This window comes from Malaclemys terrapin, chromosome 7 (genome assembly GCF_027887155.1).
Source record: "Malaclemys terrapin pileata isolate rMalTer1 chromosome 7, rMalTer1.hap1, whole genome shotgun sequence".
In the NCBI taxonomy this organism is placed as follows: Eukaryota; Metazoa; Chordata; order Testudines; family Emydidae; genus Malaclemys; species Malaclemys terrapin.
Genome location: NC_071511.1, coordinates 24,119,373 through 24,138,923, shown reverse-complemented (window position 1 = coordinate 24,138,923; position 19,551 = coordinate 24,119,373). Strand labels below are relative to the sequence as shown.

Genomic DNA, 19,551 nt, shown 5'->3' with positions numbered 1-19,551 from the left:
CAGCATCCCTGTGAGATAGAGAAGTGCAGTTATCCACTTTTTACAGATACAGAAAGGCTGAGACTTGCTCAAGGCCACAAAGGAAGTCTATGGCAGAATAGGGACTGAGGGACTGTACATACTACAGACCTAGGAGAGTAAATTTTACCTACCAAGGTATCTTGGATTTGTAGGAGCTTCTCAAGGAAGATCCTTTAGAAGACTTTGTTTGGTATGCAGGTGCCTTAAGTTGTCAAGACAGTTTTAAAAAAATCAATATGCTGACTGATGTGATGCAGAAATGCATAAACTAAAAGAATTATGGAGAAGGCTCTACTCTGGCTTACCCTTGTCGTCTTCCTCTTACTTGCTTTACAAGCAACCAAAGGGCACTGTTCAGCACAGCTGTCTGTATTTAGAGTTGCACCTGGCAAACCAGGCAACATTGGGTATAATCTTAGTTTTGATATTTTCTTTTAAATTGAGCTGCATCAGACAGATTTACTGAGTCTGTTTCCAAACTGCTGAAGAGATCAGTATATTTCTTGACACTAAACAAGGTTGTAAAGGGAATGCAGCAAGCAACGCACTACAGTAGATTTTTTTTCCCCGCTGCAGCATTCTGTCATTTTGCTCTTGCATTACTTGTTCAGTTTCATTTTTCTCAAGCAACAGCATACTTGCAGCAGTGTCAGGGGAAAAACAAGCAAATCATTAATCCTACTGTATTAAACGTGCATTATCAGCTAATTTTGAAAAACCCAAACTTTGTTGCTTACAAGAAGGAACCCAAAATTAGTAAAATAGTGTTCTAGTGATCAACGTTAGTACATTTTGATAGTCCTACATCACTAATAAACACTGTTCTTTGCCAAACTGAAATGTCTGTCTGTCTTTCCTATATTAACACAAAAAAGCATTGTTAGCTGATGTTTTAAAGTTTATCTTTTAGGGTACAGTGGCGAGTATATGATTATGTAGTCTCAGCATGTATATCTCAAAAGGGATAACATTTTAGAAACACACAGAAATACCATTTAAATTGTTTTTGATTATTTAAAGGGAAGTCAAAGTTGCATAGGAGGTACAGAAAATGAGTGGTAGAAGGGAGCTTTCCACCCTTTAAAGAGAACAGGTCACTTTTACTTAAGAGCTATAATGGAGAACATGGTTCTCCATTTTAGTTTAGTACAACCATTTTTAATGAATGGATTTTCCATGAGGACTGAGAAATAAAATAGTGGGTAGTTCGTCTCTAAAGTTTAAACGATTAGTCGCTTTTTTTACTGCTATTATGTTAGGACAGCTGGACAGATTGTGAGGCTAAATTGAATTATTGATCCAAATTGAATAAACAAAAACTAACATGAAAGATAGATTAAGTAGTTTCTTGTGGGAAGGGATTTATATGTAGCATTAAAATACTGCCACAAACAAAAAATTTCTTGTAGGTTCCTGTCAAAAGGTAAACCTATAATTTATTATGCAAGATCTTGATCACTTAACTCCTGAATACTGCTCAGGTACATCCTATCTATTTCTAGTACTGGGTAAACATTTACCAACTTGGTATATTGACTGAAGTCTCTTTGGAAGAGAAATTACATTGGAAAGTTTAGGCCAGTTTTATAATGCAATTAAAAATGTGGAATCAAAACATTTTTCCTGCAAACTCCTCCACCTTATTGTCATACGTAACTGTTTTCCATGATAGAATTAATTTGAGGGAATTTGATCTTAATATGCTGAATAAATCCTGATGCCTTGAATTACAAGGAAGGGTAAGTTTCATTTTCTACTGCCAAACATCTTTTTATCTTGATGGCTCTGTTTCAGCAGGCGCTATTCCAGTCAACTTTATTTTTTATTACATTATTTTTATTATTATTTCAGCAAGATGATTTCAGACAGAGGACATCTGCAGGTTTAATCCCTTAAATAAATGTAAACATAGTTTTTGTTTTTGTAAGTTTCATACACAGTCCTGGTAGAGCATTCCCTGGCTGAACTCTTACCAGGCTTCTTTGTAGGGCTTCAGACACTATGTCCTCTTCAGTTTCCCTTGGACTGAGAGAGGCTGCAACACTTCCTTTCCTTGGTCTCTCTAGCACATTTCCTGGGCATATGCGCTCCGTCCTTTACCCCTCCATGGAAATGGGAGCATAGAACCCAGCTGCCCTAGGCATCAGGACCAGTGTTGACAGGCTCCTCGGTAGCTTAAGCAAATTCTGTTCCAGACCTCCAACATTGTGAGTGCTCTGGGTTTACAGACAGAAACACAGGTAGGTTCCCTGCCTCAGTTTCCTCACCACTCACCAGTACTCTCTGGGCTTAGGACAGAGGCTTGTGGTGTGTCCAGATCCTTCTCCTGAGCTCTTGACATCTGCTCAGGGTGGACTGATTTAAATCAAAGTGACTTAACGCCCTTCTTCGGTTCCTCCTAATTTTCTCAAACAAAATTAACTTGGATGGAAACTGTTTGTGATCTTAGCTCAAAGGTATCGCATATGTGTGCATGCACAAAATCTGTTCAGCCGGTTTTGAGCGATGGAAAGGTAGCAGAGAAAAAATGTGTTTCCATATGCCACTAATTTTAACTAAATTTACTAAACGCTTGAACATTTTCCCTCCATATATGGCTCATTTCCTAGATGTCACTGAGCTCTAAGACAGGTTTCAGAGTAGCAGCCGTGTTAGTCTGTATCCGCATCCGAAGAAGTGGGCTGTAGTCCACGAAAGCTTATGCTCTAATAAATTTGTTAGTCTCTAAGGTGCCACAAGTACTCCTGTTCTTCTTTGAGCTCTAAGAAACATCTTTCATTGAGAAATTTTTGCTCTCTAAGTTGTGTAAAAATGTTTAGTTTCCAACATATGCAGTTGGTTTAGATTTTTGTTTACCTTTCCCCATTCATCTTAAGGAGTTAATACAAATTGCAGTTACTTGTGCTGTTCTCTTGAAAGCACCTAGAGAGAGCCAGCTCCTGCAGCAAAGCACAAGAACATGTAGCCTGTTCAGCTGAATGGCAGCAACAGCTTAAAATAAAAGCTTAAAAGGCTGCAGCTTTCTCAGAAGGCAGAGTCCAGGGAGAGCTTGTCCTCCCTCCCAGCCCCTAGCAACATGAAATATCTTTGGAATATGTTTGCAATGAACTTCTCTCATCTTGGACTCTGTTTCATGCCCATAGCAGCCTATTGACTTAAGTAAAAATAATTGGTTCTGAATTAAATCTTTCTGTAATTCCTGGGCCCCTGGACTATGAGGGAAAGGATGGAAAAATTGGCAAGTGAGAGGGAAGTGAAGATGTTGCTGTTACAGTGAGTCAGAACAGGAAGGAGTAAATATGAAAGTTGAAATATGAGAGGCAAAGGTTAAGTTTTCATGTTGTATGTTTAGGTTGTAAGTTCTTTGGCTTGGGGGCCTTGTCTTACTGTCTATAAAGTACTGTGCACATTTGTGGGACTATAATAATGAAACAGGAAAGGGAGCTCTCATGAGGAGCTTGGTGGAAGTGGGGTATGTTTCTTGTACAATACATTCATCACACTCTTAAAGAGAATTGCATTCTTGCTCTTAAGATGTCTTGGAATTAGTAGGGCCTGTAGGCATTATCCTTCTGGGTGTATAAGGTGTTTAATGGAATGACTCGACGATAGGGTAGCTCTTCTTCAGCTTTCCTGCTGAACAGATTTTGTTCTAATGAATTTGTTCCATTGATGCTGTTAGTGTCAGTTAGACATAGGCACAGTGCAAGCAAATCTGGTGAAATTCTCCATGGATTGCTTTGTGTTTAGCGCTTATGATTAATATAAATGATTAGTCACCTTATCAAAACTTAATCCTTACTGATATGCTTTGGATGGTCAGCTGGTCATGTGAATGCCTGTGAGAATAAAGTCAGTGCATTTAAATGTAGTCTCCACTTAGAGAAATAAGGTACTCTCTTGAGATATTCTTGAGTTTCTTCCGAACAGAGATTTCATGTGTGTACATGTTTTCCTTCTGGTTTTACAGTTGACTATCCAGAAGTGTTAGTATCTTAATAATGACATTAAATCATTCATTGGGTTAGTTTTTAATAAAAGCTATATAAAGCAGATCTTACATCCAGTTCTTTAGAGTTAAATTTCTCTGACTTTCCCCTTTTGAAATGTATGGTATAAGTAAAGAAATATCCTTTAATGCAGTGGTCTCCAAACTTTTTTGATCACGCACCCGTATCAGTAAAAAATTTTGAGCACGCACCCCCTGCTGTGCCGGCTCTACCATTTTTGCTGGCGTGCGCAAAAAAAAAAGCGCTCCTTCTGCCACACACCCCCAAGGATCCTCTTGCACACCCCACTTTGGAGACCACTGCTTTAATGCATCCTCTGTTTATCTTTGTCTCTTTTGCTGACACATCTCTTTACCAAAAGATGTGCTAGATAAGCAGTCCAAAACATAGCAGAGACAGAATGCTACTGGGAACCGGGAACTCTGAGTCAATTCCATTCCATTAACTCAGTTTAGGGTGACCAGATAGCAAGCGTGAAAAATCGGGACAGAGGTGGGGGTAATAGGTGCCTATATAAGAAAAAGCCCCCAAAATCGGGACTGTCCCTATAAAATTGGGACATCTGGTCACCCTAACTCAGTTGTCACTGACCTTGTGAAAGTCATTTAATCAAACTGTTCTTTCTGTTCTCCTTCTTACCTAAAGAGTACAGAGAATTAATTTATATTAGTACAGCACATCTGGGGGACAGAATCCCAGAATTATCTAACACACTCACTGGGTGAATCCATTATAGTGTTAGGCAATCAGTCTAAATCTGAGCTTGGGTTGTGAGGAAGTAGAACCAGGATTTCTTACCTCAAAGTCTGTCTTGAGAATAAAGCCTAGTTCCAAACTGAGTTTTGTTATCTAAGTGCTTGTCTGCATAGTAAAGTGTCCCAGCATGATTATACTGCTATACCTATTCTGGAATAACTCCCTGTGTGGCGACTCTGATTCTCGGGGAATGGGTGGCTTTTTCTAGCTTAAGTTTATACTGCTTCCGAAGTGAAATATGCTAAACCAGAAAAAGTTACTCTTATTCCAGATAAGAGTGTTCACATGGAGAATTAATTATAATTATAGCAGTAAATTTCCCTGTGTATCCCAGCCTCAAGATTTTAACAGCATTAGCTTTGTTTGATTGTGTGTGTAAGATTTCATTTTACACTATCTGGCACGTTCCTAAAGCACATTCCTACATCAATACTTTGAGAACACCGATGCAGAATATACACACTATTTAATTAAATGTGGTAATATGAAAATATAAGGAGAGTTTGCATAACACAACCACAGTGAAAGTCCCCTTCCGTGTTGTTTTTTTCACATTACTCTGAAGGATTTGTATTTACCTCTCGCGCTTACTCAAAATAGGACCTTTTTGCAGGATCTATGTACTGATGACCCCAAATCCACACACTGAAAACTTTGCCTAAATATGAAATAATGAATTTGATAATTGCTGTGTTTTATGTGAAATTTTGAGAACATACATATGGCTTAATTCTGATTTAACGCTTGCATTAGATATGGCATAATATATATGGTGCCTTTATCAAATACAGATTTAATGATAAAAGTAGTAGGATTTTTTTCCTGTTGAGCTACATACCGGGTAATGTCATACCCAAGTGACTTTTGTTTTCTAAATACACAGGGTGCAAATACCTTATGGACCATTTGGGTCTATATGAAAGAAAACAAGTTCTGAAGTTACACTGAAGAACTAATGAGCTCACTGGGGATATGAGGGAGGGGCATGGTGTGTTTTTTCTAAGGTGAATATTCTCCTTTTGGCAGATATTTATTTCCTTTCTGTAGTGCTAATAAGCATACTTTTCAATATAAATTCTGCTGTTCTGACACAAGTTTAGGCCTGGTCTCCACACCGATTTTGTATCTGTATACCTAAGTTAAGGAGTGTGATTTTTTTTTTTAAATAACTATTTTAACAACAAAATAAATTATCCTAGTACAACCTCTAGTGTGGACTCAGTTATGCTGGTATAAAAGTGCTTATACTGGTGTAGCTTATTCCCCTTTACATACTGAAATAAGCTGTTACTGGTATAATGACATCTGCATGAGGTGGTGACATACTGCTTTTAAATGTACCTTACAAAAAAAAACTGTTCTGCTTTAATTATTTGTTTGTAGACAAGGCTTTGTTATCTAGGATTGAACAAAATTCAGGAGGGCTGGAGTTGTTTGCCCCAGGAAGCCTGATTAAGTCTTTGGGGATTTTAAAATTTGATTGAAAAAATGTATATGAAACAGTTTGATGTATGCAAGCAACCCTCAAAACAAAAATAGTTGTCCATTGAAATGTATCCCTCTCTTAGCACATTGGAATATCTGCTTTTAAATAGACTTGTATGTTGACTTGTATCTCAGAAACTGACAAGTATAGTGGTGCTTGACTGTTGCAATCTGGGTAGAAGGCAGCATAATAGTATATTTTCATAAGGTGGGTAGAAATGCAGTAGAATAAGTTCAGAGGATATATTCCATAATTTTCTGCAACTGAAAAATACTAAGAGTGCCATCTTCTGGATAAGACAGTGTTGCTTACATTGGCTGGGCCAGTTAGTATTCATGAGGTAGGATGATGACAAATTTCAGTACCAGCAAGTTCCAGACTAAAAAAATCCTATTATACCATGCTTGTATTTTAAACAAGCTAGTTCCAAATAAATATTGTAAGTCTTCAGTTTGTATTTGTATAGGTCCAGCTAAAAAGTAAATGAATTCTTAGCATTTCTGTTAATGTAGATATAACGTTTTTCTCTTGCCAAGTAGATTGTGATTGTATTCTGAAAAATATTGGAAAATCCATTTAGATTGGCAAGGGGACAGGCCTCCCCCAATATAAAATGTAACTAGAATATCAAATACAATATTGCACAATTTGTTGAGTGCGCATTGTTGTACGTTAGGTGTTAAATACCTTTGCTAGAGAATTGATTAAATTGATAGATAAATTTGCTTTTGTTTCTCTAATTCAATCTTGGTATAAAAATCTAGTAGTTAGTTTTATTGCGTAGTGTGTTCTCCATACTTGGGAAATTTGTAATTTTTATACATTGTTAATTTGAGTATGCCTGGGAATAATTCCACTGACAGGCGTCTTAGTTGAAGGTATATTTTCCAGCAGTCAGGATTTAATTGGTTGACCTGCTGTTTCTGGTAAATTAAATTAGGCAGATAAACAGCTTAATGTTCTTATGTATGAAAAAGCACTGTAGATATTTTTAGTTGTATTAACCTGGTTGCCTGTCAGACCTATCGTCACTGCCATAAGCTTCTAGTTGTTTAGTTTTAAAGGTAAACTAAAGCTGTTAAATATCTGAGAAGGACAAACAAAAATAGCCCAGTGACCTTGAATACTTTTAGTTTCTTTGAAATTGTTCATGTAACGTTCTTTAAGATGGAATAAAGCTGTCGGTTCATTTTTTAGATACTAAAGTTAATCATTAAAGCGGAGTCTCACATTACTATTACTCAACCTAAATTTGCTAGTCTGTGATTTTTTTCATTCTGTACTGTTATTTGTAAAATGAAACAGTAAAATAACAGGTAACTGAAATTGTTGAATGGTGGTTGATCTGCAGTCTTCTGGGTGCTATTTGTTATCTGGCGGCTTTCTACTAAAGATTCTCTGCCTTTAGTTATGCAGTATATAGTACATTTGAAAATTACTGAATGATACAAAAAGTTAAACTGATTAAAAGTTTAATTACTGTGATCAATATTTTTTACAGATAACATGAACAGTGCATAGCATGTTTCTGTTCTAAATTACTTTGAAATAATACATTGTAGAAAGTTGCTCAGCTTGGATTTTTATAAGTTTTTTTTTTTTTTTTTTTTTTTTCAGCTCTGGAAAAGATTTGTCAATTTAGTGGGAGTTTTTAACTAGTCTTTCATTCTTTATAGCTTGTGTTTGTGTTGAAAGTTAGTAAAATATCATACATTAAATGGAAACTTATGCATGGATTGACAATGATTGAATTGTGTAGTTCTGTAAGTGTACATAATAGCTTATACGTAAAGCCTAACTTGGATCTAAACTCTTAGTATCTAATATGAGTATGTAAAATAAAGTGCTAAAACATGAAGTTTAATCTTCAGATTGTCCCATGGGCCTTTCTGTTGATAAGAAAATGCTGAGGGCTAGTAAGGAGAGCAGCTGAGAGAGGCAGCATGTTTGTTACCCTTCCCTTCTTTTGTATTGCCTCATCTCGTTCCCCTCCTTCATTATGGGTCTGCGTAGCAGCTAAATATAATTCCCATTGGCTGAGGCTTTGGTGGGAGGGGTAAGTGGCTTTGTTTTTCTCTGCCTGTATGATCTCACTCTTATTTGCCTCTGCACTTAAAGCTGTGGGTTCTTTTCAGTTTCACCTTGCATAGAGGATTGTTTACATTCAGTTTCCTTTGCTGTGCCTTATGAAAGTAACTGTTGGCTTCGGTTGCTCAGACCTCAACATACAAAGTTACTAACACAAAGGTTTCTATTCTACTTGTTTTAACAGACTTTTTGAACTGGAATAAACGCCTTTTGGGAGACAGGTCTACTTCTGAACTGCCTTCACCATTGCCACATTGTTTTATCTAATGTGCTACAAGGATGAGCCCAGCATTTGGAGCTATGGAAGTGGAGCACTATGCCAAGGGAGTCCTGCTCGAGCCTTTTGTCCACCAGGTTGGGGGTCACTCCTGTGTCCTCCGGTTTAATGACAAGACCATCTGTAAACCCCTCATCCAGAGGGAACACCAATTCTATGAAACTCTCCCAACAGAAATGCGTAAATTCACTCCACAGTATGAAGGTATGTTACGAAACCTTAGAAAGGGGTTGGGCTTTTTTCTCTTTTCTAAATCCCAGTGTGCTCTGTTTCCTCTAAAATCTCTTCTGCGCCGAAGAGATTTTAGGGGTTTTCTTTTCATGTATTTTGATGTTGTCTGAGCCAGGCTGTGGAGATGCAGGGTGGAGATGCTTGCCAGTGGGTCTTTGGGCTGACTAACAGCATTAGAGTAGAGCAACTCTGCTGGTGACAGCCCATATATCTCCCTTAGGCACAGACAGGTAAGTAGCTAACAGCTTGTAAATGTTATCAGTAATACGTTCATTTTTATTTCTGATTTTAATTCTTTTTTTTTTTTATTTTGTTGCCTCTTGTTTAATGTGTGTCTTCAGGGGCTGGGTAAGATTGCCTGAATACATGTTTTGTGGAAGTTTAGCTGTATTGTTTTGTGTTTTGGGTTGTCCTCTAACTCTCATATTAATCACCATATATAACGTCAGTATAGCAAAGAAAGTTGAAAAGTATCTTGTTAAACATTTGCAGTTTGTTTTTGCCCTTAAGGAAACGAAAATTCGTGTCATTTAGGTAGGCAAGGATCAAGTAGCCGTGATGAGGCTGAGTCAGATGGTATGTAGGAGTGGAAATTCCAGTTCTTTTAAGCATTGCACTAGTTAAATGAAATGCTTCTCTCTTTGGGGTATTCCATTAACTGCTGTCTGGTGATTAATTGATAAAATAAGTTTGAAGCATTTATTCATTTTTGAATTGCTTTTTAAAGCATTTTAGACTTGAACACTGAGTAAGGGTGGCCAAGTTTCTTTTGATATTGATTGTAAAATTGGAGGAGGACTTCAGAGATGTTTCAAAGTTATATTGCCTGAATGTTCACATACTTGCTGAGAGGTTTGAACACATCTTATTAAAAGCTCTTTTGGAATTGTTGAAGAAAATATGGTCTATAAATGATACTTTACAAAATGTTGTAGAACAATTGTACTAGTATATGTGGTTTTTCTTTTTTGGGGAGTGTGGGAGGGATTTAGGGGTAAGGGGGCCTCATTTGGTCCATCTCTGTTGTTTTTTCCAGGATAAAGCCAAAGGCCATTTGCTAGCTGGCTCCCCCATTTTTTCCTGTAGTCCTTTCCTATGTGGCAGCAGGACTGTCAGTCAGAGCTTCTGCACTCCCTACCCCAGCTACTGTAGGTCCCAGAACCGCCTGCCCAGCTCAGAAGTGCCAATCTCTCGCCGCGAACTCTCCCCTCCGGCCGAGTGATGTGCTGCAAGAACTGTGCAGATTGATTGATTTGAGGATAAAGAGAAAGGACTGAGAAAAAAAAAATAAAAAAACATTCAGCCAATTGTTACGGCTTCTTCGATAATCATTGAAACTTTCTAATATGGCACTGGGGGCAACCCTGTCAGAACTTTCCTCTAAGACTCTTAATATACAATGCAGTATTCTAGAGACTCTTGAGATGAGGAGGAAAAAATGCTTTCAAGGTTCACCATGTTTCTATGTACTACGATCAGATTTGCTTTGTATTGCTTTTTGTTCTTTATTTCACAAGACCGCTGCACAACCAACATCAATAAAATATATACCCCAAAAAGGGGGAAAAAGTGTAAAATTAAACGTGGTGATTCTAAGTGGAAGCCTTTGAACTAGTATCTGTTGTAATGTGTAACGTTTTTCTTGTTTTGCTCTGCTTGAAGCCTTTCCTTGCCCTTGGAATCTATTAACCCGCAAAAAAATCTGGATAAATGCTTTTTGCTTTGCTGTCATGCAAAACTTAAAGCTTTTGGTGTTTCTATGCAGGTTATTTTTCACTGCAAGATGTAAATATAAAATGTTTTACATCTCTCCTAGGGTCAGACCAGTCAGACTTTTTTTAAATTAATAAAATTTTTCAATAATTGAAATCGTCTCCTGTTATTATTTGATTTCTATTTGACTCTGTGCATCAGAGAGAAAAATCGCTTCTGTCACTATTGTTTTGTCTACATGATAAATTGTCTTCTCTGTGAGGTGTCATTTTGTCTAGGTGTTTTGATATTTGTTAGGTTGACAGATGAGTTTTGGCCTGTGGCAAGATAAAAACTAAGGACCTGGGTAAGAGAAAAAACAAAAGTTGCTATATTTTTCATGTAAAATCATGTTGTATAAAGTGTTTGCATGTCATTTAATTGATTACTAACTGGTCATCTCCTTTCTTTCCCCAGGTGTGGTGTCGGTGAGCTTTGAAGAGGATGAAGATGGAAATCTGTGTCTAATAGCCTATCCATTAAATGGGGACCATGATAACTTGGAAAGCATAGATAATTCTGACTGCGAACCCAAAAATAAGTTGTTACGGTGGTCTAACAAAAAGACTGTATTATTAGAAAATGACAAGATAACTAAGGAATGGGTCCGGCAGCACAGGAAAGAGGAAAAAATGAAAAGGTAGGTCAAAAGGAAGTGAGTGTAAAGCTTTGAAACATAACCTCCATGTGTTTAATTTTATTCTTATCTGGTCTGATGCAGATATGACTAAAATTAAACACATTGGGGCTACTTTTCAATGCTAGAATGGAGGTTTTATCCAGTCTTTTTGTTTCTTCTGCCATATGTCTCTTCCTCCCACTCATTTCTGTTTGTCTCTTCTCTCCACTGTGAAACACTTTCGGTAGCAGAAGTGGTTTCCATTCAGGCAAATTTCATTTGAGCCCCGTCACAATTAAATCTTTGCAGTGGTCAGTTGAGGAAGGTTCTAGGATTCTGGTTAGTTTTTAACTGTAGTGTCTGCAGAAGCATAACTCTGCAAGGGAAAATTTCAGCTATGCTGAATGAGTCTACTGGAATCTTTTTTGCATGGGTGAATAAGGAAAAATGCAGTTAGAGGTAAAGCAGGATTCCTGCAAACCTGTTCCCAATTCAAACCCCCTGATCTGCAATATATTGTAGCGGCAGTTACCAGAGAGCTGTAACAAAATGGAAATCTGGAAAACTTCTAGCAAGCGGGTGAGGGATTCTGTAGCTCTCATTACTGTTTGTTTCATAGGGTCTGTTGAAATCTGCAAATATAAATTAGCATATGGTCATATTGTGGAAGCAGATTTACAAAGACTGAAATATCAACAATGGGAAACGTGATCAGACCCATGTATAATGAAATAATGGATTTTGCCAGCTGTTGGTAGAAGTATTTTGAGGTACATATGAATAGGCTAATTGAAAGCGTTGAGTGGTTGAGGGTCAGCAGTGTATAATATAATTTGTTCAAGCTTTACATATCTTTTCCTTTTAAAAGTAGGGTACTTACTTTCTCCATTTGGCTTCTGACTTCTTTATTTTTTTGTTTTCTAGTCACAAATTAGAGGAAGAATTTGAGTGGCTGAAGAAATCTGAAGTCTTGTATTACAGTGTAGAGAAAAAGGGGAATGTCAGTTCACAGTTTAAGCATCATAACCCTTGGAGTATGAAATGTCACCAGCAGCAGTTACGGCGGATGAAGGAAAATGCAAAACATCGGAACCAATATAGTATCCTTTCCCAGAAGTCTCTCTCTCAACAGCAGAACAAGGAGGGATTCTGCTTTTTTTCTTAGCAAATGCCCCTCCCCCCACCCCCCAAAAGCCCAACCCAGACTGTGTAGCTATAACACAGAATAAGATTATCTGAAACCATGGTTTGTTAGATAGAAGGTGACTGTGAAGGGATCGTTACTCTTTGCCAAAATTTGGGCTTTCCCAACACTTAAACACATCTGTGCAGGGCAACTCAAGGAATCTACTTTAGTATGAATCTCTGTTAGTGGAAAAGTTTCCAGCATCCTAGGTGAAGTGATCACTGACTCGACAAGTTTACTAATACATGAGTTTAGAGGAGTGGAGTTCTGCTGCTGCTTTCCTTGGCATGAGCAGTTATATTTGTTGCATATATTAGGATGATGTCAAAGGATTTAACCTTCACTCCTCCACCCTCACAATTCCAAAAATGTATCTTCTCAGATACTATTTTTTTTAAAATACGTGGGGATTGTTGGCTTTTAATTAGTCAAAGGTGGAACATTTTGATTCCTTGAGTGAGAAAATAGCAGTACTTTTGGAAACTTTTTTTGTACAGGCTAGTCCTCTGCTGCCAGCAGCTTGCTAATTTCAGCTAATTTTTTGGTGAAAGCAAACTGAACCTAAAATTCAATCTGGGTTTATAACTGAGAAAAGATGAAAATCCTTAGTAAATGCAAGCTCCTAAAAGCAGAAGCAGATTATGCTTACCGGCTCTGAGAGTGTAGGATTGTTCATGTGATGGAAAATGAGATTTCCTTGTTCCATTAGTGCCAGTGCAGCCGTCAGAGCACGCCCTCTTAACTCCAGTAAAGACAAAAGGAGTCTATATGCCTGTGAACCTTTAGAGAAGTGGTGGGCAACCTGTGGCCCATGGGGTTCATGCGGCCCATCAGGATAACCCGCTGTCAGGCCGCGAGACAGTTTGTTTATATTGACCATCTGCAAGCACGGCCGCTCGCAGCTCCTAGTGACTGGTTTGCTGTTCCTAGCCAATGGGAGCTGCGGGAAGCAATGGCCAGCATGTCCCTACAGCCCGCACCACTTCCCACAGCTCCCATTGGCCAGGAACGGCGAACCTCGGTCACTGGGAGCTGCGGGCGGCCATGCTTGCGGACGGTCAATGTAAACAAACTGTCTCATGGCCCGCCAGTGGATTACCCTGATGAGTCGCAGGTTGCCCACCACAGCTTTAGAGTGATGTTGGTTCTCTTCCATAATAAGGCACAAAGAGCCTTGAATGCATTCTGCTTGCAACTGGCACAGATGCTGTAAAGATCTTAAGACCTACATGCTTAGGGAAGGAAATCTTGTATGTGAGGAGTTTTGGTGATTGGATCACTAAAAATGTGTATGCATAAACATAATTAACCCGTTAGAACCATGGAGAATGATTAATGCAAATAGAATTCTCCCAGGGGCTAGCCTCACAAACCTAGTGATAAGTTCCTAGCTAGATAATTTAATGGGCCCCCATTACCATAGTATCTCAGGTCTTCCCAAACATTTATGAACTTATCCTCATAACACTTTTGTGACAGAAGGAAGTGTTATCCCCTCCTTTTAGAGATGAGGAACCAAGGCACAAAGAGAATTTTAGTGACTTTCCCAAGGTCATGTGGGATGTGTCTGGCAGAACAGGAAATTGAATCCAGATCTCGTGAATCCCAGTCCAGTGCCTTCATCACTGAAACGTTTTTCCTCCCTTTATGGAAATAGTGTCTGCTAGGTTTACTCACTCCATGGAGAACTTAAAATTAGATTGTGGATTGCCAGATGGTGGCCAGCCTAGTAAATAATGGAGCCCCTAGTGATTTTCATCTCAAATTTGGAGGTGCTTGTAGAGTGAGAGAGCAGTGCAAGCTGGAACCTATAGCCTCTTTGGACTTCACATCCAAATGAGAGATTAGGTCATGTGCCATCTACTTTGTTTAATGCAAAGTAGGTGTATCCGTTTGGTTCTTACTAAGTTGCTAGTGGAGTCATGATTGGGCAAAGTTTGGATGCCCCTGTTTTTTAGCCTTTTTCTCAGTTTAACTTTAACTTCACCACTACCTTCACTTGGAATGGGGCTGTCAGAATGCATTTTAAAACCTGTGTTTCTTATTGTAAGGCTTTTTCCTTAACCAGTCAGAATTTATCTTGCTGGAAAATCTAACCTCTCGATACGAAGTGCCATGTGTGTTGGACCTTAAAATGGGAACCCGGCAGCATGGAGATGATGCATCAGAAGAGAAGAAAGCTAACCAGATCCGGAAGTGTCAGCAAAGTACTTCAGCGGTTATTGGGGTCCGAGTGTGTGGCATGCAGGTGAGTCTGAAATGGATTGCGGGTAGGGTTGGGAATAAAACAGGCTATATTTGAAGAGACATTTTTTAAACACTTTCTACTTGTACCTTTGTGGTTGGGTACTATTAGCAAAGACTGTAACTTTCTTCTGAAACAAGCCTTCAGCTGCTCAGAATTGAGGAAAATATCTGTCTCCCAGAGTTACAAGTATGATTGACTGGTAATAGCAGGAAAGTGAGCTCAGTAAATTTCCAGCCAATCACAAACAAACTGCATTATCTTATTAAGGTGACAATAGGAAAATGAATTTTGTTGCTTTCTTAATCCATTAAATTCTTTGTATTTGTAGTTTTAGACATCTCCTTATTATCCAATCATCCCACTTCATACCCCTACCTTTGAGAGTATGTTATGTTCTTATGAGAGGTCCTACCTTTCATTCACCTTTCTAACTGAAGAAAATTTGATGGCTTTCTTCAAAGTAAACCGATATCACTACTCAATCAGAGGAGTGACTGCATAGCAACCTGCAGCTCTCCCTCTGCATCACAGTGAGTGTGTCTTGTGAGCCGTAGATCAGAAAACAAACCTGTCTGTCTTCTCTCACTGTGCATGGATCTTACCATTTGGCTATCAGAACAGCAGCAACAACTCTTACAGTTAGTACTATCCTGGGGACTTGGAACTTCTGGATTCTTTTCACTGCCGAAAGTAAACTTTGTGTAATGTGCAAACAAGAAGTTGATCATTAAATATGTGTGAGAAGATTACAGTGCAGATACAATGAGGGAACAGCTTAAGCTTTCATTTAAAGTAATTCCTGCAGCTTGCATATCTCTGGCGACTGAGTGACTTGATTGAGTCCTATGAAATGCCTTAACTGCTTCACTGCAGCTCCAGTGGTGTTGAAGAGCCACCACTCTGCCCCTCTGCTGCTATGAATTGGAGTGAGGACTGTCTGTTCTTCTCCTTCCAGCTTCTGTGTGGGAAAGTTAAGCCTCTTCTCTTTCATCCGTAGATGTTGGTAGGGAGAGGGCATGTTTTTTCTTCCCAGTGGCCTTAGTAGGTGGAGAAAATGACTTCTCTACCCACTTCCATTCACAATTGTTCTGTGGGGTACTTCCTTTTCCATCCAGTAGACTCCCCCGATGCCTGATGTGTTCACTCAGCACTCCCTGCTCTGTTTGGGAAAGTGAGTATTCCTGTGGCTGGCACTCCGCTCACTGCTGCCCTAAACTCATGTATTGAGAACAGAGAACTGGTCAGCCGAGATGGCTGGGGAGGAGTACCGCATTTGTTCACCACCATATTGGTGCTCAACTGAGAGAATGGTTCTGGTTTCCTGTTCCAGCCCATTTAGTGTGTGTGCCCTTCAGACATAGAGGCCTCTGCTGGAGAAACATACAGAGCTGTAGAGGGTGGTTGTTCCATTTAAATATAGAGTCCACCTGATCTGTGGGTTTGACGTAAATGACGTTCTCAGTTTGTAGGAAAAAGCAATGATTACGGATTGCTAAAATTACCCTTTTCTTAAAGATTCATAGACTTTAAGGCCAGAAGGGGCCATCATGATCATCTAGTCTGACCTCCTGCACATTGCAGGCCACAGAATCTCACCCATCCACTCCTGTAAGAGAACCCTAACTGCTGGCTGAGTTACTGAAGTCCTCAAATCATGGTTTAAAGACTTCAAGTTATAAAGAATTCACCGTTTCCACTAGTTGCAACTTACAAGTGACCCGTGCCCTATGCTGCAGAGGAAGGCAAAAATCTCTTGGTCTCTGGCAAAATTCCTTCCCTACCCCAAATATGGCAATCAGTTAGACTCTGAGCATGTGGGCAAAACCCACATTGCTGAACTATACTAGACTAATAAATCACTTTGGCTCCAATTTTGCAAGGATTTAGATGCTTAAAGTTAAAACCTGGATAGAGAGGAAGGTGCTTTGAATTAACAGTTGCCACGATCTCATTTGCAAACTGGTGTGGTTTCTTTCTACTCCATTTAGACAGCTCAATGCAAACACAACTGGCTGCTCTTCCTGCACATTTAGTTGTCCCAATGTATTCTGAAGAACATGGTTGGGCACTTGACCAACCAATTCAGAACTGGAGAATTTCTTCTTCTGTATGGGGGCTTGCTTCAATGTTTCATATGGGCAATTGCTGTCATTCAGACTTCCAGCAGTTCTGGGAATAGGTTTGGTAAGGCTGCCAGCAGAGGCATGCAGTAGTTGCTAATGGAGTGAGTGATATGGAGTGGCTGCCCTACATGTTGTAACTTGATTCAGAAATCTTGGCCTCAGCCTTCCTAATCTTACTTAAATTCTTCATCCCGTTTTTCAAAATGGAAAAGCTCAAGTCTAAGCCTGAGGAATTTTCAGTTTCCTTTGTGACTAGCAATACCTCAGATATTGGTGGGCTGTGATTGCTAGGATGCTTTCCCCTCCAACTGCATAAGAGCTATTTTAAGAGACAAACCTTTTCTCTCTACTGGGACATTGTTAATTTTTCTGGAGTATGATTCAGAGTTACCATTGCTGGCAATCCAACCATTCCTTTTGTTCTTCTCTCCTATACAGGTCTACCAGACGGGCACTGGCCAGTTAATGTTCATGAATAAATACCATGGGCGAAAGCTTTCAGTCCAAGGATTTAAAGAAGCACTTTACCAATTCTTTCATAATGGCAAATACCTGCGCAGGGAACTCTTTGAACCAGTTATAAAGAAATTGACTGAACTCGAATCTGTCTTAGAAAAACAGGAGTCTTACCGTTTCTATTCCAGCTCCTTGCTTATCATTTATGATGGCAAGGAGTTGCAGGAAGTGACTGTGGACTCAGACCCAGAGGACTTGGAGGATCTCTCAGAGGAGTCTTCGGATGAATCAGCTGGAGCATATGCATACAAGCCCACTGCTAGTACTGTTGATGTCCGTATGATAGACTTTGCCCACACGACCTGCAAGTACTATGGGGAAGATAGTGTGGTGCATGAGGGCCAAGACACAGGTTATGTTTTTGGACTCCAGAACTTAATAGGTATTATTAAAGAAATAAGAGACGAAAACAGCGAATAAACAGTTTGAATGCACATCAGTAGAAAGCACTATAGTGACTCTTTGTATTCCAAAATTATTGGCCACTTTCTAGTGGTAGGAATATTTACAGACTCTGTTGGGTTGGTCCCATCAGAGTCAGACTTGTTCAGAGGAGGGCATTTACTTACAATGGTGCTGGACCTAGCACTGGCAAATCTTGGTATCCTTATTTATTTTAACTCTTTCTTAAACATTCCATATTTGATTATTCAGATACCTCTGTTATCCCGGTGTGTATATATTCCAATAAAATTCTTTTTGTTCATTGTAATTGATGATGGTGTCCTTGCTGGTGATTAGGAAAGAGAATCAGAGTTCCCAGATCTTCCCAGTCATATAGTACAGAAACTGGGTTTGATCACTGGATATTGAGGGGCAAATAATTATTATCTTAAAAATATCCAATAAATTGTTTTTATAGTAATTCAGGATCTCATTACTATAAATCTCATGGGGGTAAATACCCCATTTGGATAGTTTGTACAATATTACCATAAAGATAAATTGAACCAAAATATTAATAACTCCTCAAAGGATTAACCTTCAGCTTAGTTTGAGTTCAGTCACAGCTATTGGTGGATTGCTGCACAATATGAAAACCCATCCCCTAAAGGGCTTAAAATCTAATTTGCAACAAGATGCAATAAACAAGTGTGACCCAGTGAGGGAAGACGAGGGTAACAAAGATCACCCAGTTTCAGATTAGCTATTGCACGACCTGATGATGCCAAATCATCTTCAGTTTTTAAAAATACATAGCAGCTTTTCCCAGTTTATGTACAATCAATCGCTGATTGGCTGATCTATCATAAGTCACAGTAAAGGTGGGTCTTAAGGAGGGATTTGAGGAAAGAGAGGGTAATGGCCTTATGGATTAATTCATGGACAGAGTCCCATGTACAAGGGGCAGCATGGAAGAAAAGGCTAAGGTGGTTGTTTGGAAGCATTTGACATCCGTGCAGGTGAAGCTGGCATTGCTGGCAGAGTAGATGAGGTGATGTGACAAGAGACAGAGTAGACAAGTTATGAATGACCCAGTGAAGCGATTAAACAAATGGAGTGATGTTGGCAGAATGGGCCAGGAAGATGATCTTAACAGTTGTATTCAAATGCATCCGAGGGGAGTGGGATGTATGTATTGGGAGAGGCCAGAGAGGAGGATGTTGCAGTAGTCAAGATAGAAGATTGGCTCTGCTGGTCTTTGGTCTCTTACTGGCAGACATTGATTTCCAGGCAACACATTGAATCCCTGGGTGATGTTATGGTCCCCTATTCAAAGCCCACCAGTTGCTGATTTTCTTCTGACCATACCTGTTTAAGGCCTGAGGCTGCTTAATATTCTGAGAATGCTATTCTTAAATTTATTAGAGAGGTTTACTAAGTCTTTCCTGTCAGCTCTTCTCATAGTTTTGGTTTCTTATAGTGGCCATCAGTTTTTGGCAGTAGTTACACATCAGTTCATGTTAAATTCCAACATGCAATTAACTTGTGGAACTCACTGCTACACAATATTATAAAAGCCAAAAGCTTTAACGCGGTTCAAAAAAATTAGCATTTTATACATACAATGAGAATTCACACTTAGATTTGATAGGATAAAAATGTGATGGGTTTTAGGGCAAACCCCTAACCACTAACTGCCTATGATTCAGGAGCAATTTCCCCTATGGGCACGTTATCCATCATTGTTCACTAATGCGTTTCTTGCATTTCCCTCTGAAGCACCTGGTACTGGCCACAGCCAGAAAAGATGCTGGATGTGATGGAGCACTGCTGGGCTGGTATAGGACTAGCTGT

The 19,551-nt window shown here is 39.2% G+C and overlaps 1 protein-coding gene across 1 annotated transcript in view; it reads left to right on the top strand.

Moving 5' to 3' along the window:
• Positions 1 to 18,029, top strand: part of IP6K2 (inositol hexakisphosphate kinase 2) — a 31,079-nt gene extending 13,050 nt beyond the window's left edge. Inside the window, exons 2-6 of the mRNA XM_054033972.1 lie at positions 8,546 to 8,842; positions 11,039 to 11,261; positions 12,165 to 12,340; positions 14,499 to 14,674; positions 17,236 to 18,029. Of these exons, the coding sequence (XP_053889947.1) occupies positions 8,641 to 8,842; positions 11,039 to 11,261; positions 12,165 to 12,340; positions 14,499 to 14,674; positions 17,236 to 17,733 (1,275 nt within the window). The 5' untranslated portion in view covers positions 8,546 to 8,640 and the 3' untranslated portion in view covers positions 17,734 to 18,029. The remainder of the gene's footprint in view (positions 1 to 8,545; positions 8,843 to 11,038; positions 11,262 to 12,164; positions 12,341 to 14,498; positions 14,675 to 17,235) is intronic.
• The last annotated feature ends 1,522 nt before the right edge of the window (positions 18,030 to 19,551 follow it).